The 23,357-nt window shown below is 35.6% G+C and overlaps 1 protein-coding gene across 1 annotated transcript in view; it reads right to left on the bottom strand.

Annotated features, from left to right (window-relative positions):
- UACA (uveal autoantigen with coiled-coil domains and ankyrin repeats) overlaps positions 1-23,357 on the bottom strand; it is a 103,410-nt gene that overhangs the window by 27,623 nt on the left and 52,430 nt on the right. The window contains exons 2-5 of the mRNA XM_017851059.1: positions 11,082-11,215; positions 6,556-6,644; positions 2,829-2,893; positions 1,984-2,041 (exon numbers count right to left, since the gene is read on the bottom strand). Of these exons, the coding sequence (XP_017706548.1) occupies positions 1,984-2,041; positions 2,829-2,893; positions 6,556-6,644; positions 11,082-11,215 (346 nt within the window). The remainder of the gene's footprint in view (positions 1-1,983; positions 2,042-2,828; positions 2,894-6,555; positions 6,645-11,081; positions 11,216-23,357) is intronic.

The following is a 23,357-nucleotide window of genomic DNA, read 5'->3' as shown; positions in this document are numbered from 1 at the left end:
TTTTTTTTTTTTTTTTTTTTTTGGTGAAATAACAGAATTAAACCAACATAAGAAAATCAAGTAAATTTTCACTTTTCGTTTCTAATCCAGCAAATCTTTATATAAAATGTATAACCAGCTTTAAGAAAAAGATAAACTGAACTTGAATACATTCATTCAGGAACTGTAAAATTAGCGACCCTTTAGGTCCAATTATAAATGAGAATTTAAAAATGTAAAGCATAATAAATTCCAGAGTTTACAGATTACTAGACCATGAAGAACCACTTAAAACCAAAAAGAGAAAACGGTATATACCACCCAGAAATCCTAGACTTTGAGCTAGATGAAGTAAATGAGTTGGTTTATACACCCACTTCTTTGGGAGTATGTGGGAAGTAGGGGCTTTGGAGATATTTGGAAGGCCACAGGGTTGAACTGTAGTAGAAAATGCAGTATTTTACCAATTTGTTCTCCTCTTCTTCTACTATAGAGTAGGTGGAATATGACTGGTCACCTAGAGAGTTTATTTCTGAGCCTCCTTTGCAGATAAATATAGCCAATTGATTTTGCTCCTATCAGTAGAATATGAATGGAGAATAATCTACTACTTTCAAATCTGAGCTCTAGACTTTGGGCATGTATTCCACTAGACTCTCTCCTCCTTCCTGCTAGCTAGAATATGGCTATGACCACAACTCTGCTTCAACATTGTAGTTAAGGAAGATACCCAGAGGTAAGTGGAGAAACAAGATAGAAAGAATTCAGTTTTAAAATGACCATGAGTGACCTGTCAATATATATCACTCAACAATTTTTTTAATAAGCAGCTGATATTAGAGTTCTTTTGTTGTAGCAACTTAGTTTCCATCCTAGCTAATGCATCTAACTAATAAATATTAAGATTTCAATTGGTCAAGTTGTACCAGTTTTTAAAGCAGGGATAATAAAATATACAGTTAACTCACAGGGGTCACTGTGAGGCTCAAATGATAATGGAAAAATGCTTTGCAAATACAGTAATACCCTTCTATATTAAAAAAAAAGAAATGCATTGTGTGAGAAATTATCATACAAACACATAAAATACAAAAAGTAAAATTTTTAAAAAATAAGGTATAAAATTTTGAAGGAAATTTGAAGTATATAATATGCCTTCAGTGCAGACCACCTTAATCTACTGCATATATTCCATATATATGAAAAGAGAAAGTAGACTGTTTTTTTCCCTTTGGCCTTATAGTTAAATGTAGGAATATCAGACTTAGCAAGAGGTCAGGTTATCTTACATTCCAAAAATACCTAAATATATAACTTTTTTTAAAGTACTTTCTTTAAGACACCTAAAGAATAATGCAAATAAATTTAGACATACAAGTATAATAAAATCTCTAAAAATTATCAGTATAAATCTCTTTTAAAATATAGCACATCACAGTGATATGAAATTCAGCACTGACATATCTAAAGGAAAACAGCTACCACCATTAATTAAGAAATTATTATGTGCCAGGCACTACTTATGATTTAATTATACTTATTAATACTACTTATTGCAGTAGTATTATTAACTTCATTTTGCAAATGAGAAAAAAGAGGTTCAGACATGTTAATTAGGTAAACATAGTTTAAGGAAAGTCTTCTTCCCATTTCTCCAGTTCCCAAAGATATGAAATACACACACACACACACATTTTCTGTTTCTCTCTTTCTCTCTCTCACAAACACACACACACACAGCTTGGAGCTCCTTGTAAGCAGGATTACAGTTTATCTACCTTTGTACCTTTAGTATCTAGCAAACTGACTGACCTGTAAATATTGACTGAATGAATCTTTTTAAGCTGTATAATCTAATAAATTTCTAATTTGTGCATATGGATTTTTAACACTCTCTGTTTCTCCATGAATTATACAAATATCTATGTGTTAAAACTCTGAAATTAATTCAAATGACTAGAACATTTTAACAAATATTTGTATCCAAGGGAAACCTCTGCTCACCTGCATCGTGAAGTGCAGTTCTTCCCTGCAGGTCTGCATGCTCAGTGGGACAATTGTACTGTTAAAATAAAGAAAATTTAGTAAAGTAGGAGAGTTTTATTTTAAAATTAAATATCCAGACTCAGATGAACAGCTGCTATTTAATCTTAAAATATTCCACTTATCAAAGAAGCTAAAGACTATCAGACAATCCATTAAATATTTTGACACGGAACAAATACAGTAACATCATATAACTAAATTAACAATATTTCACCAAACAGGAAACATATGGTACATTATAACGAACGGCATGAAATACAGGAAAATATGTATTGTTTGAGTTTTTTTCCACTAAGAATTAAAACTTGAGATACTGAATCAGAAAAGCAAGTGATTTCTGCTATGAAACGTAGTGAATATGTTTTTAAAAATATATGACTGAAATCTTTGATGCGAACTTTAGCCAACTAGTTAGAATTTTGTGGTTACCTGATTAAAAATGTAATAATATTATGTAGTATAAGTTATCCATGTTTGTATAGAAATATACAGATCCTATGTTGTATTGCTTTATCTTACATGATAGTCTAGACAACAGAAAATTCCAGCCTTCAGCTATGTCAACAGGAAGGTCAAGCCTTTGTTATTTATTTTTAATACACTGAGTTATGCAATTCACTTCCCTCAGAGTTTTTGCTCTTTATTGTTCACATTCCTTCACAAATGATGGGAAAAAATATGTAAGCCCATAGTCAAAGTTAGTTTACCATTCTCTTTGATCTAAAATTCCAGAAACACATTAAAAATACATCTATGATTTGTAGTCAAAATAATAAAGCTAAAATATTAACCACTTCCACTACCTGTAGAAGTTTTTGTAGGCACAATGCATGTCCATACTTAGCAGCCAGGTGAAGAGCATTTCTCCCTATAAATAATTTAAGATACATGTGAAGGATTATTTTCTTCATATGTGAATTGAGGAGTTTTATAGAAATATGATTCATTTTTTCCAAAACTAGTTGACAACATACTTAATCTGTAAGTATACTTTCAGTTTCCAAAGATGTTTCACCTAGTTTGATATTTTAGTAAGAGATGATATACGTACCAAAACAATGAATGTAGAAAGAAAAACTAATTATACAAATCTATAACAAGCAGGAACTTTGTTGTATTCACTACTATATCCCCAGCATGTAGAACAGTACCTAAAACACAGCAGGTAATTAAATATTGGAGCAGAGAAAAGGGAAAGGAGAGGAAGATAATGAGTAAAGAAGACAGATAAAGAAATACCAAGATTTCACATTACATTTCCAAATAGGCAGTGTGGACACTGAAAACTGAGAAAGTTTAGAAGCGTAAGGCACAGAAAGGGTATTCCTTAATTGATTTTCATGCTTTGGCTAAAATTCAAAGTTTATTATGTAATTTTATCTCTAAAATCAGACAGCTCATTCAAATATAATTTGTATAAAATGTGCATTTTAAAGGAAATGCCAAAGGGGGTAGGGAGGAGAGTTACCAGGTAATCTGAAAGGTTAATTCTGAATACCAGAAAAGAAACTTGTAGGAAAGTTCTACCTCCAAACACTATTTTTGCTAAATATATTTCTTTATCCAAACACCTCTTGGATGGTGAAAGATATAAGGATTTAACCAGACTATTCCAACTTCTAACATTTAATGCTCTTAATTTCCCTCTAATCTCACAAACTTCTTTTCTTTTCAATTTATCCTTTGAGAGACAAGGTTTCACTCTGTCATGCAGGCTAGCGTGCAGCCTCATAGCTCAGTGCAGCCTCGAATGCCTGGGCTCAAGCAATCCTCACAGCTCAGCCTCCAGAGTAACTGGGACTACAGGCTCATGCCACCATGTGCAGCTAATTTATTTTATTTTGTGTAGAGATAGGGTCTCACTGTATTGCCCAGACTGGTCTTGAACTCCTGGCCTCAAGCAATCCTGCTGCTTTGGCCTCCCAAAGTGCTAGGATTACAAGCATGAGACATCACACCTGGCCACAAACTTCTTAAAATATAATTTGGGGGCCGGACACGGTGGCTCACATCTGTAATCCCAGCACTTTTGAGAGGCCTAGGCAGGTGGATTGCTTGAGCCTGGGAGTTTGAGACCAGCCTGGGCAACATAGTGAAACCCCATCTCTACAAAACACATAAAAATTAGTCAAGTGTGGTGATGTATTCCTGTAGTCCTAGCTACTTAGGAGGTTGAGGGCAGAGGATCACTTAAACACAGGAGGTCAAGGTTGCAGTAGACATGATCATGCCACCACACTCTAGCCTAAGTGACAGAGCGAAACCCTGTCAGAAAAAACAAAAACGCCACAATTTGATTTCACAAGTAGACCTTTTTGCTAGAAAAGTAATTTATGTTTTATTCATCATGGAGGGATAAATAAACTGGCTTTCAACTTTTTGGTCACTTCTGTGTAGCTGACTAACCAGTCTGCAGAACAAAATACAGTGAGTCCAGGTGTTTCAGGTTTTTCAATAAGTACAGATACAATACATTCAACCACACCCAAACATCCTCTAATTACAAGTCGATCAGATGTGATCATTTCAAATTTTAGTTTGCTCCTGTTCATGAACAAGTGTCCTAGAAACATTTCACATTGTGAAAAGTGACTAAAATAACTGTCATTTACATGTGAAGTAAGAGATAGCACGGAGTGGAGATGGTAAGGTTAGGCACAGTGGCAACAGTACCTGGTGTTCTACAAAATGGTACAGAAACTTGATCACATAAGAATGTCAGGTCAGGACTAAGGAAACACCAAATCTAGCCAGTTGAGGTATGGCAGCAAAAAATCAAGGAAACATCAGATCTAACGCATACCAACATAAATTACAACACAGGTGCATACCTGGTAAGACCTAAGTAACAAATATCTCAAAACTGCACTAATTTGAAATCCGGTCATTTTAAATACACTTATATATTAAACAGCACTTAAGATAATACACATAAAGATGTGTGTTCAAATTTAATTGCTATAATGTCTGGATTATAACGGACATTACAGCAATTGAGAAAAGACCCTTGTATTCAATAAACGACAACTCTAGAGACAAACGTAATAAAACAGACCAAATGAAAATATAAATAGCAGCAAAAACAAAAGACAGGAAGAGTTAAACATGGTATGTTGGGGTGCAATATATGAAATAATGTCTGCTGAGCTTGGGAAAGCATTTGAGCTTGATCTGCAATGAAAGAAGGTAGGCAGAAGTCACTAGATTAGCCACTAGGCAAAATGTCCAGAGCAGAAAGAATACAGGCAAAAACAAGAAAGATACTTGTTTGAATTGGAATCAGCATAATAAATAGTCTAAAGAGCTCTGAAGAGGTATGGTTAGTCCAAAATTTCTAAAAATAAATGTTCTTCTACATCAATGGAAAGCATATATAAGCAATAAACACATTTCTTTGTTCACTCAAAGGTAGCAGATAAATTGAATTTGGTCTTCTTAGAATCCGATGTATTCTTAAAGATTTGCCTCACTATTTCAATTATGATCTGTCTCCCTCTCCTTCCCTTCCATTTCTAAACACAATGCTGGGTAACAGTGATGTATTTATTTGCCCATACATGGAATCACAGGATAAAAAACTGTAAAAACTAACAAACAAAAACCTTTTAGTTCTGGGTCAACTCCTATATTTAATAGAAACACAAAGTAGAACTGCAAAGAACTAAGCTGTCAACAGTTCCAGAGAAGTGAGAATGTTTATCCTGATAGATAGGAAACTAGCACTCTCATGGAACAAAAGAGACAGTTATATTCAAATACTTAAAGGTCTACCTTTGATGTACAAACTTCTGTTGTAAGATTTTAAAGCACAGACAAAGGTAAAAATAAGTGTAAGCAGAAAACTGAGTAAGAAATATATTTTGATTCTCTATAAAAAATGATTTTTTTATAAACATAGCTAGGTACAGAATGGGTTCCTTATGAGGCATAATGGTTAAGAATACAGATTCTGACTGCGACTTAGCTACTGAAGGGCCTTGGGCCAAGTTACTTAACAGCTCAGGGCCTCAGAACCTCTCTGGGTTGATGTGAGGATAAAATGAGTGGGTAAAGTGCTTAGAAGAATAGCTATTAAATGTTATATACACGTCAACTATTCTTGTTATTATTGTGTCCTTGATGATAATGTTGTTATGTGGCAGTTAGTTCTCCATCACAAGAAACATCCAACCAAATGCCAAATGACCTCACAATAGAAAGAATTCATTAATCAATAGTATATGAATATAAACGAAATGGTCCCTAATGGTTCTTCAAAATCTGAGATCTTAGGATCCTGTAACACTACTTGGACCTGCACTAGAATTCAGGTCTCCAGCTGCTCATCAGTAAAGCAATCCTTTCTCCTAAATTCCCTATACTTGACCTATCCCACAATACCTCAGATGTAAACTCTTTCTCAACTATTTAAAAACAGAAAGTTGAGGATGTCTCTCTTTAAATCACATTTAAGTCTGAATAAAAATGTTAGCAGTAGACAATGTTTGTTTTCGCTTTATGTTTTACAATTAACTATGGAGGCAAACATACCTGCAGTGTCGCTGGTTGTAATATCAACTCCATGTATAAGGATGGCATTTAAACACTCAAGATTCCCCTTTGAGGCCACAACATGGAAGCTAAACAACAACAACAAAAATTTGTTATGCTAAGGAAATGACCAAAGGTCACCTTAAATGTTATATTAATGTCACCCTTTATTCAACACACACACACATACACACAAACACTCACATGTTTTAAAGGCTACATTAGAACACCAATATATTTAATTAAAATTAAAAAAAGAAACCCATCCTATTTACATAAGCGGCCAATACTTTCTAAAAATATCTGCTTAGAACCAATGAAATATACAAACGTGCAAAAGCCTTAATAAGAGAAAGTTTACACTATAATATCATTAACTCTAAAGTTTATAGCAAAAGCACTGCTGGTTGGATCTTAATAAATGCACTGAAAACGTTCTATCAGATTATTTTATTTAGTTTCAAATAGTTTCATTATTTTATTTAGTTTAGCGGAATGCTGAGGCCAAAGACAGATCCAAACACTTATCTCTTCTTTTTAGAATTATCAAACTAAACCTGACTAAGAAAAGCCTTCAAAACAACAAGCTAAACTACCCTTAAAATCACAAAAGAATCAGCGCCTTCCTCTCAAACATTACCAACTAATTACCAACTACCAGTTAATTCTTCCTTCTGTTCAAACGCCTGGGCTTGTATGATTGGCTTAAGTTTCACATGAACAGGAATAACTGAATAAGTTTCCTAATAAGGCAAGTTAAAGTTAAAAAACTAACTTTAAGCTATCAAGTATTCAAAATGCTAGGTAACAATATTTCATTATTTATTTGATCATCTAATGTTTTATTAATCAACAAACACAGAAATATTTTGTGTGCAGTGAGAACTGACATTCTGTGAATCTATGAATTATGCTGAGTTTAACAAAAAGAACTGCCACTGACATTGAATATTATTCTACAAATCCAAACTGGTAAACACAATAGTTGTTGGCAAAGGATGTTGAACGCAAGTAGAAATAGAACTGAGGCCTTAAGTAAGTGCAATAACCATTCTAAAGATGCCAGGAAACAAAAAATGTGAAAGTGCTCAGCAGGTGCCGGGATACAGATACACTGTTGAAGCCCACTCTCAGCAGAGGTCTTCCCTGACCACACACACCACACACCATTAAAATTGTTTACATTTCCCCATTCACCAAAACCTTAGTACTCCTAGTTCCCCCAATGCCTGCCTTTATTATTCTATATAGGATTTAATATTTTGTAATAGAATAAATTCATTACTTTATAGTCTATCAATCTCTTCCCGCTCAACTCAATGAAAGCAGGGATTTTTGTCTATTTTGCTTCCTATTACATCCCCCAAACCAATAACAGTGCCAGTCAAATGACAAACCCTCAAATATTTGAATAACTGCATGCTTGGAGACAAAATCTGATGATAGCTTACAAATTCATTTCCAGATATTACAAGACTCAGTCTTGCAAAGCTATTAGTATTACTGACATTCTGTGAATACAATGGATATAAATGCAAACTATAGACCAAGCACTACCAAGTAAAGCAGGTTTGTGTACAATTTGAATTAGAAAGATGTTTCTGGTAAAAGGAATATAGTGTTCTTAAGAATCAGGTAAGTTCTCCTTCTACTAAATTAAATCGCTGTAAGGCTGAGTATCTCCGCCTTATAATCCCTCTGCCACAATGAAACTGGGAATTATACTATGCAATGCACCATTAGAACCTTTTGAAGAATGCTAATTTCCTTTAGCAAAGGTAGTCTCCCAACAATCTTAGAGATATCATTGTTTTGTTGTTTGCTTGTTTTCATTTCTTAGATCACAAAATGTGGAAGACCTCTTTCTTCAAAAGAGATCCACATTATAATGATGATGTACAAAAGGTCAGAGATCACAACAAATCTACAATGCATTAGTAATGCTGATGTGCTATAAACAGATGTGCTTTGGAAAGAAAATATATCAATCATTAAAACATATGCAAAGAATTGTATAGGAAATTTGAAAAATTGCTTTATAAAAAATACTGTTTTGCAATTTAAAAAGCAACTCTATGTTTTTTTCTTTTAAAAACAAGACATGGACTTCTTCTATAACAAGAGATATATGTAACTTGGACAAACGTTACTACCGAGGACAACTAGAAAAGCTGCAAAAAATATGAGACACATGCTTAAAGGTGTCAGTGAGCTAACAAAATAGTAAAAAGTTACTAGGCCAGGATGCAAGGTAGGACGAAGGCCCAGAGAAGCGAGCTTAGTATTTGAGGTCACTTTTTCCCTGGGAACATTTGCTGATTCCAGAGAAACAGCAGACTGAACAGCACTTTCACAGCCTTAATGAAATGGGGAGACACAAACTGGAGTCCACTGCTCTCCAAGTAGCAGTGGAATCCTTGGTGAACCTTCCCCATCTTGGATTGGGCCGTCGAAGGGCTGTATCTTAGGAGAGAGGCGAACAGGAAGAAAACAGATCCTTGCAGTAACTATGGCTAGGCTTCAAGTATTTCATTTTTGAAACCAAATTAAGCTCAAGAAGTACATGTTCTTTTGTCTTAAATTTAGAAATAAATTTCAAAATTAAAACAATCATTTGAAACAAATTGTTTTGTAAATACAGAAAATATATTTGTAACATGTCCCACACTTGACTAAATACAACATGCTTTAATTAAGAATACAGTTTGCGTGTGAGTTTAAAAAAGGGAAATACTTAATTCTACGAATGCTAGAAAGAATTCTACTCTCAGCCGGGTCCAGTGGCTCACGCCTGTAATCCCAGCACTTTGGGAGGCCAAGGTGGGCAGATCACCTGATGTTGGGAGTTCAAGACCAGCCTGACTAACATGAAGAAACCCTGTCTCTGCTGAAAATACAAAATTAGCCAGGGGTGGTGGTGCATTCCTGTAATCCCAGCTACTCAGGAGGCTGAGGCAGGAGAATCAATTGAACCCGGGAGGCAGAGGTTGCAGTGAGCTGAGATCACGCCATAGCACTCCAGCCTGAGCAACAAGAGCAAAACTCCATCTCAGAAAAATTTAAAATAAATAAAAAATTTAAAAAATTCTACTCTCTACACTGAAAACTTCAAGACTAACACTCCTCAAATATTTCAAAAACTAAAGTTCACAGTTCATCAAATTACATCATTATAACTGACTATTTAATGCCACTCAAAATTGAACCTTATATCAAAAACTCCAAACAAAAACTCAAGCCACCATTCACTCAAAACATTCAAAGTATGAATGGGCAGAATTGATTTCAGTGATGTAGGTTTCACTGAAAAGTTTCATCCCAAAAAAAGATTCCCTTTATCTTTTATCATCTTAGCATTTGAGAAAAAAGAAACATGAAAAGCAATGTCACTTTTGGATATTAAATTTTCACAATTTATACTGTGAGCCCTATAAATAGCTTAAAATTCAGTAATGGGGCAAGATTCAAAATAACCAATGTTTCTATAACTATCAAACTGCTACTTGATAAAAGTGAAACATTATGAACTTGAAACTTTTCCAACTTTATTGCTCTTAAAAACTACTTAATTTATAGTCCTGCTTTGTTATCTTTACTATATTTAATATCTAAGCATTCCAAGGCAGTGACCCACATCACACATTAACTATTCACTTCCTAATATTCGTTTCTATATTTAGTATCTGGTTTCCAGTTATAATATTCTGAATAAATTCATGCAAGTACAAGACTGAGAAGAATTTTTAGGAAATGAGACTTTTCACCTCTAACTTTGGAAGGGTTCCCAGATAAGGTTTTAAAAGCTATAAGTATAGAGGGTCATAACAGACACTAGATCTACCCTTTAACCCAACTGCTCCCCACCCACAGCAAGAAAGGAAATAATGAAGATTTGAGACGAGGGGAGAAGACAAGACACATGGTTCATAAGCATATATACAAGCCAGCAGTTCCCCTCAGTAACAAAAAAACAAAAGGGTGAGATTATTACCTGTATCTCCCTAAGTCACACTAGTTATTCTGCCTCCTTTCTGCTCTAAGCATTCTCATTTAAGTGAATTATCCAAGTATAAAATGGATTGGGGTTGGGAGAAAAGACAGTGTAATTTACAGAACTCTTCAAAGACACAAAGCTTAGGTTCACATTCCAGCTCTGTGACTTTACCTGAAATGAGACCAAATTATTTAACCTCCGTAAACTTTTTCCCACTTCTTTTATCAGGCTGCTTCAAAGAGCAAATATGATAAGGAATACAAAAAGGCTTATAATGAAAATGCACCAAATAACCATAGGCTGTGGTTTGCCACCGGGCCTAAACAATTCTAGACCACTGGATAGTATTCTGGTGTTCTCTCTCTAGACTGGAAATATTTTAAATTGAGAACAATTATTAGTTTGTTTGAAAGATTTTATAGTGCAGGTTTTGGCAGAATTTCTTAATAAGTTGATAACTACAATTCACAAGTTTCATTTGTATCCCAAGACAATTCCCTTCAGACATGCTTTTATCATCAATAATACTTACGCAGATCTGCCTTCCACATCTAGTTTGCCTGGATTGACCCCCTTTTTAGCAAGGATTGAGGACACTTTTTCTACATCCCCCCTTTCTGCTGCTTTCATCAATCGGTCATCATATTTATTCCAATCTGCTGCATGCTACAAAAATGAAAAAAAAAAAGTAAATATGGCATACTACATTAGTTAAGATTTTCTAAAGAAAGGGAAAAAAAGAGAAGAGAAAGCAGTACTGCATAATACATAACTTATTTTCCAATTGCATTCCAAATTTCCTTCTCCCTTCTGTGCTAACTTCATTAGGAGAGCAGAGTTATAAAATCTGTGTATCTTAAACAAGATATACAAGACACAAGATATACAAGAAACATTTAAAATTATACTTTTGAGGGAAAGCATGTTTCTTTTGTTCTCTGCCCAGTTCTCTTTGCCTTTGAGGCAAAAAAGAAAATCAGTAACTACTGAACACCTACCCTGTACCAGGCACTAAGGTCCCAACCAACCCCAGTAAACTAAAATTATCATCTCCATTTAGTAGATAAGAAAAGCCACGGCCCCAGAGACAGTAAATGTCTTAAGTGTTCAAGCCCAACCATGACTTTTATAGTTCCAAAATCAGTGTGGTTTTCCCACACCCTTTCAGATTTCAAATCACACTTTCAGATTTGGCTCTGGTTACATATCTCCTAGGACTCTTAGATGCAGTGGAATTCTATATACATTTTAAGAAACTACCCCCCCCCAACAGACATTTATTTAAAAAGTACTGTTGGAAATATATTTATGGCGGCAAATTAAATATACGCACACATATTCTATAGAGAAAGCAATGCATTGTTTATATATTAGAATAAAACTTTTACATAGAAAAGCTAAAATGACAGACTCTAAAGTATTAACTGCTTAACATCTGAAAATACTAAGATCACAGCTCACTTTCATTTTCTCCCTTTTACATTCCATATGTATTGTTTTATAAAAAATAGATTTTAATTTTAATAAAATTCTGTGTATGTGTATTTAGAAGATTAAAGGTGGGGGTTTTAAGGAGGATGTCTCATAACATACATTTTAATCATATCAAGGTTATCTCTAACTTTGATAAGCGAAAATACATTCAAGGTATTCTGAAGCCAATAACCTAGATCTTTTCTCAATAAGCATAAATGTCAGAATATAGAACTAAAATACATGTTAAACGGTGAGATTTTAGCCTTTTAAAATATTATACCAGTTTACTAGTAAATTCTGTGCTAAATCCAGTATTATTTCTAGAACAAAAAAAGATCTGGGTATTTTTCACTTAACTTACAAAACAAATCCTATGGCTACAAATACCCTAACAAATCTCTGAGAAAAAAACTGAATCACCTGTATATCCTCTAAATGTTTGATCAATATGATAATTTTATATCTACTATTCCCTTTAAACCAAAAAAGAAAAGTAAAACAAATCACCATCACTAATTTTCTTGTTAAACAGGTAATGTAAAATTACTTGATGTAGAGAATGAATATGAAAAAAGACAAATACATTAAAATTTTAACTTACTCCTGTAATTTAATATTTTAATGGAACCTGGTTCAAGTACCTACACAGATTTTAGAATTGTCTCTAAATTAGTTAAATTTGGTGATGAACCCACTTCCTCCTAACTTCAAAAGTTTAAACTGCCAACTTATAGAATAACCCTACCTATGGGCTCCAAATCTAAGCTACATTTTATGTATCACCTTTCTTAAGCTTTAAAACAAAAACAAAACAGTTTACTGACTACAATTTGGGGAGTGGTAGTGAACATAAGCTTACAAGACATTGTATTTTCAAATGTCTAAAGGATTAAATCACACTTAACACACTTGTTCTAGATTTGATTAGTCTATCCTTACAATTAAAATAATCTCAAGTTTATTTCCAAGTAAACTTGCTGGTGGAAAAAAGAGCCATTTAAATCACCAAAAGCTGTAAAATTCAAAATAAGGCTTTCTTTAAAGATAATTAAATGTGATTAAAGTCTCACATTATCATATGACTTTCAGTTCTACACCAAGTACCATTTTCAGCTGTGATTCACTGTCAGTTAACAGTAACACTGTACAATTATTAAGATTTTATCATGTGCTTTTTAAACCCAGAGAAAGAAAGAACTTTTGTTTTCTATTACTAACCCCAATCTGCTAATCAACTAAATCAAGAAGAAAAAAATAAAGCAAACCAAATTAATAAAACAGTAGTGCATTTTAAAAGAACACAGTTCAGCAAGCCTAACCAAGAATCTTTTGTTACACTAGACTACTGGGATACCTACTCTGTTCTTAGGAGCACAAGAAAACCAACAGTTCATCATAGACAGGATTTAGTTTCTTGTTGCTAATGGCAAACTACTTTGCATTAAGTTACAAATCTCTGTAAGCTCACAAAGCAAACCCTCAGACAAACTCCTGACAAGTGACTCAGTCCCTCACATGCTGTGCTACACTTAGCTTGGATCTCTAACGATATTTTCTTCGTCTTCAGGATCTTTCTCCGCCTTCATAACGCTTGAATATTATCTTCCTTGCAATGCAGCACTTGATTAACAGCAGCCCCAAGTCAGGTACAGTAACTATCTATTTCTTATTCTTTAGAAGCTAGCTATCTTTCAAAGTTGTCCCTTTGAGGGACCCCACTGGAAAACTTGAACAGCACTCTGCATCCTGCTGCCTCAACACTGCAACACAGACGCTGCAGTGCATGATAAAACTGTCCACATCCGAATTGTCCAGTAAACAGTGTGGAGCCTGTCTCCCATTGGTTGAGGTCTATTTTAGATTCCATAGGACTTGACAGCTGAATGACAGAAAGGAGCAGCTAAGAATATATTGTAAATGCATGCTTCTCCTCTGAGTAATAAATTTCAGGTCTACTGGGGAAAATGACTCAAACATATTGTAAAACATGCTTATTATATAAAAACAAATTGTGTGACATAATGACAACATTTTAAGAGACAAATTTGGTTATTCCTCAGAACAATATTTAAAACCAGTTTCAGTCTTAGGATCATCTAACATGGAAGTTATAATAGCCCCGACAAACTCTATTTTAAGCAAACGTGTCACATTTTAATTTAAGGAAACACACAGTAACACTTTCAAATTTTCTCCATTTTACTTTGTACCCCTATCAGTCTTATTCTGCATACAACCAGGTTTCAACTTACAACTGCTGCCAGTCTGTCTCCCAGCATGTTAAATGAGAAGAGCCAGAGGCACTGCCAAAACATTAAATAGAATACATCATGATGAATACTTTTCAACAAATTTTAAATTTAACTCAGTACTTTTAATTTCCAAGTTTAGCACCCTGCCTAATATGACAAGTAAATATTTTATCAGTGGAAAGTCAAATTATCTGGATTCACTGGATTAAAAAAAAAAACTGGTTAAACAGTAAAGGAGGCAAATACACATTAGACAACGAGCTAGACTATTAAAAAAATCTCCATTTGGGGACAAACCAGGTAACTTCTCTGCATTCTCTATGATAGCATACTTGTATCAACATTTCTTACATTACCAAAGCCGGTGCAAGTTCAGGGTGGTTTTTTTGTGGTTGTTAGTGGTGGTGGTCTTTTTTTTTTCTTTTTTAAAACCATGTTCTCATTACCACAATAGCATGAGAATAATTTACACTTCCTCTAAAAAGGCACATTTGGGAAAATTGTTTCATAGGAATGCAAAACATTCCAACACAAGTGTTTACAGGAAGGAGGTAGCTGCTATATTATAGATCATGCTGCCAGTTAAAAATTCTGCTATGTACTTCCACAAGAAATTAGTTTCCTACTAAATTTAAAACATTAGGCCCATATTCTAATTATAAAATATATAACGGTCATATACCATATCTTATTTTTGAAACAATGATTGTTTTTTTCCCCCAAACCACGAGATATCACAATGGATTCATTTGGCTAAACCCAGAGACTCCGCCCGGTTTGTGTCACGTTCTTCTGAGGAAATCTGTGATAGAACTCAGACCCTGTCCTTTGGGTAACAAAGCAAGCACATTCTTTCTAGAAATAGGACAGCAAAGGCAAAGGAAGATGGAAAACAGGAACAAATAACTAAAGCCATATAAGGAGCTGCCCGCGCTCAGGAGATAGAATTGTGTGTCCTAGTATTATGGATGTCCTGAGCTGTCTGCCACCTCCCCAGCCTCTGTGGCGTAATCTTCTGTGCCTGCTCTCACACCTTCCTTCACAGCTATTTCCCAAGAGCCCTAGGCAAATTCCCACCTTTGCTGTCCCCTGTACCTATAAGGTTCTTCCCTCCCCTACTTTCAGGTTCTTCTCGAATGTTACTTCCTTAGAGAGGGCTTCTCAGACCTCTGCATCTAAACGGCCCCCAGTCCCACTCTACCCCACCACTCTTTATCCTTGTGCCCTGTTTTACTTTTCTGCAGGGAGCTCATCAATATCTGCCATTATATCAGATGTTTATCTGTTTATTAGCATACTGTCTGTTTCCTCAGCTCCCCTCTAATTTGACTATATCTAAGGTTTCTTCTGTATCTGGTTTGAAACTGTAAAACTAATTTTTCAATAAGTAATTTGGTAGCCAGTCACTAGATTCTCATCCACCTTAAGGACCAGAATCCACATCTGCTTGATGAATCCTCTTTAGTCCCAATCCTTGGACTAAATTGTTAAATAGGCTAGATCTGTAACACACATTTACCAGCAACATTGCTTCCCAGTAAACTATCTACATTCAGATAACAAATATCTATTGGCCTGAGGTGAGGGCAGTTAGCCCATGAGTGGTTCAGTTGATTGCAACTGAGCAAACAGATCCTACTGCTCATGGTCAATAAAAGATCCTTCTTCACACTTACTCCTGCACATCCCACACTGCAAGTCTTTCTTTACCAGTCTACAAATCCCACTGAACTCCTCAAAAAGCACTTTAGTTAAAACACACATTCTTCAGAATTTTGCCTGACTCAAAAGTCAGGCAAACCTGGGTTCAGAGTCCAGCTTTGCTACCTACCTGCTGTATACTACTGGGATAATTTATTTACACTTTCTAGGCACCAGTGCCCTCAACTACAAAGCAAGGATAACAATAGAGAACCTATATGTGTAAAATCAAACAGCTAATAGATATGAATGATCTCAGCACCATGCATGGTAGATGTTTATGCCCAAAAATGGTAGGCACTGGCGATAGTCACAAGTGCTCCCGCACCTGGTCAGTGTCACTGTGAAAAGAAAAATTTCAGCTGAATTAAATTTAAAGGAGTTTAATTGAGCAATGAACAATTCAGAAATCAGGCAGCCCATAGAATCACAGCAGATTCAGAGAGACCCCAGGGATGCCCTATGATCAGAACAAATTTATAGATTAAAAAGGGAAGTGATGTATAGAAATCAGAAGGGAGGTACAGAAATAGCTGGACTAGTTACAGGTTGGCGTTTGTCGTATTTGAATACAGTTTGAACACTCAGCAGTGTATGAGTGGTTGAAGTATGTGGCTGCTGGGATTGGCCAAGACTCAGCTATTGTTACGGGCACATACTCCTAAATTAGGTTTTCAATCTTGCCTACCGATTAAGTTAGGTTATAGTTCATCTGCAAGGACTCAAATATAGAAGTACAGAGTCCTTCTCAGGCCATATTTAGTTTGCTTTAACATTACTCATCAGAAAACACTCTTTAACAAATTAATAAAGAAGTGGCCGGGCGCAGTGGCTCACGTCTGTAATCCCAGAACTTTGAGAAGCCGAGGCAGGCGGATCACCCGAGGTCAGGAGTTCGAGTCCAGCCTGACCAACATGGAGGAACCCCGTCTATACTAAAAATATAAAAGTAGCCAGGCATGGGGGTGCATGCCTGTAATCCCAGCTACTCCAGAGGCTGAGGCAGGAGAATTGCTTGAACACAGGACACGGAGACTGCAGTGAGCCGAGATCGCGCCATTTCACCCAAACTTGGGCAACAAGAGAGAAACTCCGTCTCAAAAAAATAAAATAAAATACAAAAATAAAAATCCAACCAAACCCCTAGAAGTAACAATTTACAAGAAATACTGGGGACAGAGAAATATAATAAACTATATCACAAAGATTGCATCACAGGATGCAATCAGAAAGATCTACCATTGAGTAAACCATGGCTTCTTAAACAAAATATGGCAAGATGAAAAAGACAGAATTTAACCTATAAATTGAAAGTGACTTCAGAAACCTACCAAGCAATCCTAAGTCACAGAACTTAAGTACGCTGATTAAACAAACTGTATTTATAAAAATAAAACAATTGAGAAAATACGACTACTGACTGGACATTGGATGGCATTAAAGAATTACAGTAAACTGAGATTTCTGATGTGATAATCTTATAATTATTTCTGAAAATCCCCATGTTTTAAAAATACGTACTGAAATATTTTAGATCAAATGAATCAAGTGATAAGATGCCTGGTATGTGCTTCAAAATAATCAAAACAATCAGAGGGCAAACCTAATCTAATAGCACATTTATTATTATTTATTATTTATTTACTTTTTATTATTTTTGAGACGGATCTCGCTCTGTCGCCCGAGTGCAGTGGCCCGGATCTCAGCTCACTGCAAGCTCCGCCTCCCGCCTACGCCCTTCTCCTGCCTCAGACCTCCAGATACTGGACTACAGGGCCGCCACCTCGCCCGGCTAGTTTTTTTTTTTTTTTTTGTATTTTTATTAGGAACGGGGTTTCACCTTGTAGCCAGGACTGTTTCGATCTCCTGACCCGTGATCCGCCCGTCTCGGCCCCCAAAGTGCTGGAATTACATGCTGAGCCACCGCACCGCTATAGCACATTAAAGATTATTACCCCAATTATACACCATGATCAAGTGTATAATCTTTATTCCTGGAATGCAAGGACGTTTCAATATATGAAATTCATTGTAATATACCACGTTAACAGAATAAAGGACAAAATCACAATGATCATATAAGTTGATAAAGAAAAGCATTTGACAAGACTCAACATCCTTTCATGGTAAAAATACCCAAAAAACTGGGACTAGAAGGAAACTGCCTCAACACAATAAAGACCACATATGAAAAGCCCACTGCTAACATTACACTCAACTATGGAAAACTGAAAGCTTTTCCTATAAGATCAGGCAGAAGACAAAGATGCTGCTCTGGCCATTTCTATTTAGCATAGAATTGTAAGTCTTACTCAGAGAAATTAGGCAGGAAAAAGAAATAAAAGACATCCAAACCAGAAAGGAAGAAGTTGAAATCATCTCTGTTCTCAAATGACATGATCTTATTTGTAAAAAAAACTCTAAAGATTATAGATACACACTCATATACACAAACAAAACAAAAACCTGTTAGAATAAATTCACCAAAGGTGTGGGAAAGAGCACACAAAAACCAGTTGCATTTCTATACAACAACAATAAACAATCCAAAACAAAATTAAACAATTCCATTTACAATAGCATCAAAAATTAAAAAATACTTAGGAATAAGCCTAGTCAATTAGGTGGAAAATTTGTACACTGAAAATGACAAAACATTTTTGAAATTAAAAAGTGACAAATAAATTTAAAGACATCCCAGGTTCACAGGTTTGGAAAACTTAATACCATTAAGATGTCAATACCACCCAAGGCAATCCAGAGATCAGTGCAATCCCTATCAAAATCCCAATGGCATTTTTTGCAGAAATAGAAAAATAAATCCTAACATTCATATGGAATCTCAAGGGACCGCAAATAGGCAGTCTTGAAAAGGAAGAAGAAAGTTGGAAACCTCATACTTCCTGATTCCAAAGCTTATGAAACTATAGTAATCAAAACAGGGTCAAAAGTGGCATAAAGACAGACATATAGACCAGTGGAATAAAGTAAACAGCCCACAGATAAACCCTCATATAACAGTCAAATGATCTTCAACAAGGTGCCAAGAGCACTCAATGGAGAAAGAAAAACCTCCTCAACAGTATTGGGAAAACTGGATATCCACATGCAAAAGAATAAAGTTGCACCTTTAGCTTACACCAGATGCAAAAAATGACTCAAAATTGATTGAAGACCTAAACATAAGACCCAAAACTGTAAAACTCCTAGAAGAAAACACAGGAGAAAACTTCATAAATTGGATTTGGCAATGATTTCCTGGACGTGAGACCAAAAGCTCAGCTACAAAAGCAAAACTAGACCAATGAAACTATATCAAACTTCTGTGCAGCAAAAGAAACAACACAATAAAAAAGCAACCTACAGAATGCACAGAAATATCTGCAAATCATATATCTAATAAGGGGCTAATACATAAATTACATTTTTAAATTACTATGACTCAACAACAACAAAGATTTAAAAATGGGCAAAGGACTTGAATAAAGATTTCTACAAAGATAATATATGAATAGCCAATAAGCATAAGAAGATGTTCAATGTCACTAATCATTAGAGAAAAGCAAATCAAAACCACAGTGAGATATAACCTCACACTCACATTAGGAATGCTAACATCCCAAAAAAAGGAATAAGAAAAGAACAAGTGTTAGCAAGAATGTGTAGAAATTAGAACCCTTGTGCACTGTGGGGATTGTAAAATAGTGCAACTACGATGGAACGCATATGGTGATTCCTCAAAAAATTATAAATAGAGCTACCATATGATCCAGCCATCCTACTTCTGGGTATATATCCAAATGAGTTGAAAGCAGGGTCTCCTAGAGATATTTGCATATCCATATTTATAGTAGCATTATTCACAATAGCCAAGAAGTGGAAATAATCCAAATGTCCATTGATGGTTGAATGGATAAACAAAATGTGGCATATGCATACAATGGAATACTACTGAGCCTTAAAAAGAAGGAAACCCTGTCACATGCTACAACATAGATGAACCTTGAAAACATTATGCTAAATGAAATTAGCGAGTCAAAAAAGACAAATACTGTAAGATTTACTTACATGAGGTACCTAAAGTAGTCGAATTTACAGAAAAACAAAAACAATGGTGGATATCAGGGCTGTGACAGGGGCAGAAATGTGGAGCTATTGTTTAATGGGTATAGAGTTTCAATATTCCAAGATAACGTTCTAAAGATCAGTTGCATAACAATGTGAACATACTCAACACATGAATTTAAAATTGTTGACAGTAAATGTTTATGTTATGTGTTTTCAGTACAATTAATAATAAAAACATAAATGTAATTTCTCAAGACCATCTTTCTTTTTCTTTTTTTTTTTTTTTGAGACAGAGTTTGTTGTGTCACCCAGGCTGGAGTGCAATGGCACAATACCAGCTCACTGCAACCTGCAACCTCCACCACCCAGGTTCAAGCTATTCTCCTGGTTCAGCCTACCGAGTAGCTGGGATTACAGGTGCACACCACCCACACCCGGCTAATATTTTGTATTTTAGTAGAGACAGGATTTTGCCACGTTGGCCAGGCTAGTCTTGAACTGCTGACCTCAAGTGATCTGCCCACCTCGGCCTCCCAAAGTGCTGGGATTACAGGTGTGAGCCACTGTGCCCGGCCAGCCTATTTCATGATTAATACTAACAAATACTAATTTTAAAAAATCAATCAGGGGTTGGGAGTATAGATAAAACAAGATTGGCCACAGGTTAATAACTGTTAAAGCTGAGTTATAGGTTCATGGGAGTTCATTATAATAAACTATTCTCTCAACTTCTGTATATTTCATTCACTGTTAATAAATTAGCTGATGTATACATATTTAAACTGCAATACATCGTTATCACCAATGCCTTTCACTGAGTCATTAATGTGGCAGGAAAAGCAGCACACCCTTTCCACTCCAATCCTTTAACAAAAGATACCTCTCTGCTTCAAAAGAAAGTATTAACATATCAACATATCTTAGTGAGTCCACAGTCATATACTTACAAGGTAAGCGCCATAATATCAAATGAAAGCCTTCTAAAAGGAAGTAGTAATTTTTTTGAGGGGTATTAATGTTTACCATATATTATAACAAGTAAATTTCTACAGTCAGTTATTATGTTGGTTTGAAAAGAGACGTTCATCCTATTCAGAATGCAGCAAACCAAAGTATCTATGGTAAAAGACAAATATAGTTGTTTCTGGAGAACAAACATTTTAACATAAATCAGTTATTTCACTAGGTAGATCTAACTGGATAACTTTAAACTCTACATCAACATAAAAAATCACTTAAAAGTTTTGACACTGACTCTCATATTAATATCAATTAGAAATTCATAACTTTTCCAGATATATAAAATTTTTAATTTGAAAAGTAATGTATGTTCTGTGTAGAAAGCCTAGAATACATTTAAGTTTATAAATGAAAACAGATATACCCCATAATTCCACCATGCAGAAATAACCATTATTAAAAACTTTACATCTAGACTCTTTTCTGTTAAAAAGTCTAAACAACATTTCTTTAAGCCTATGAGTCCAATACTGAATATTTATTCAATATTTAAGACAGAAAAAGTCTCCTAAGAAATTTATATGCAAATAAACAGACCTTAACATATATGCAAATCCATATGAAATATCTTATACTGTTTAATGGCTAGTCAACACATCATAACTAAAATGATTAGGTGACTAGTTTTAGCCTAAAGGTAATTTATATAGGATGATAGCAAAACTTTGATAGAAAACTGCTTAAAGCCAAGAGGAGTCATCCTGAACAAAAGTATCTAATTCACAGATCTTAATAATTTTGGTGTCATGGCTCCCTTTAAAAATCTAATGAGGCAGGGCGTGGTGGCTCTCGTCTATAATCCCAGCACTTTGGGATCACTTGAGCCCAGGAGTTGAGACCAGCCTGGGCAACATGACGAAACCCTATCTCTACAAAAAATACAAAAAAATTAGGCATGGTGGCACACACCTATAGTCCCAACTATTTGGGAGGCTGAGGTGGGAGAATCACCTGGTCCTGGGAAGTCGGGGCTGCAGTGAGCCAAGTTTGTGCCACTATATTCCAGTCTGTCTGTTAGAGCAAGACCCTGTCTCCAAAAAATAAATAAAAATAAATCTGACGAAAGCAATGGACCCTCTTTTTATTTATAATTGCATATAAGCACTCGGTGAGATAGGAAAAACCAAACTTTTCCCAACTCTCACACTCACCACAGAATACTTCTGTGACCAAATGCAGAGAGGTTTTCCCCACTTACGGAGCAATTCTCCAGCACACACCATCTGAGTCTCCTACAATTTAACTCATTTCTGACACTAGCTACCTGGAGATAGTGTCAGATCGCACAGAGCTACAGACTCAGTCCCATGAGACTGTCACTCCCACCCTTCAGATGCCAATTGCAAGCCCCAGCTTGTGACCTGTGCTTCTGACCAACTGCCTGTAAATCAGCGTTCCCATGACCCATGATTAATTTGCTAGAGCAGCTCACAAGACTCAGGGAAACACTTTACTTATGCTTACTCATTTATTGTAAAGGATGTTACCAAGCTTGCAGATGGAAGAGATGCAAAAGGCAAAGAATGCGGGAAGGTGTAAAGGGCTTTCTTGCCCTCTCTCCTGGCTCACCATCCTCCAGGTGCCTCCACATGTTCAGCAACCAGGAAGCTCTCTGAACCCTGTCCTTTTGGGGCTTTCATGGAGGCTACATTACATAGGCATGACTGATTACATCACTGGTCATTGGTGATCAACTCAACCATCAGCCCCTTTCCCCACCCCTGAGGTTGGGGTGGGCTGAAAGTCCTAACCCTCTAATCATGGCTTGGTCTTTCTGGAAGACCAGTCCCCATTCTCAAACTATCTAGGGGCTCCCAGTCATCTCATTAGCATACAAAGGCACTCTTATCTATCTGGAGAGTCCAAGGGTTTTAGCAGTTGTGTGCCAGAAACCAGAAGCAGGGATCAAATATATCTTTCTTATTACATCATAATATCAAAAGCACATATTCAGAAACATTTATATTTATTTTCAAAGGTTCATTGACCTCCTTTGCACAATATAGAATCCATAAACCCCAAAATAAAAATTTTAAACCCTAATATAGGGAGAAGCAGCAAAAAAAAAAATGTGTATTTTACATAATGTTTATAAAATAAGTACCAAAGAACTGCCAGAAGACTGGATAATTCATTTGTTCAATAAAAATCAGGCCGGGCACAGTGGCTCACACCTGTAATCCAAGCACTTTAGGAGGCCAAAGCGGGCAGATTACTTGAGGTCAGGAGGTCAAGACCAGCCTGACCAACATGGCAAAACCCCGAATGTACTTAAAAAAAAAAAAAAAAAA

Source organism: Rhinopithecus bieti, unplaced genomic scaffold (assembly GCF_001698545.2).
Source record: "Rhinopithecus bieti isolate Rb0 unplaced genomic scaffold, ASM169854v2 scaffold_31548, whole genome shotgun sequence".
NCBI lineage: Eukaryota > Metazoa > Chordata > Mammalia > Primates > Cercopithecidae > Rhinopithecus > Rhinopithecus bieti.
Note: the sequence above shows the minus strand (reverse complement) of the source record. Positions and strands in the feature narration are given on the sequence as shown.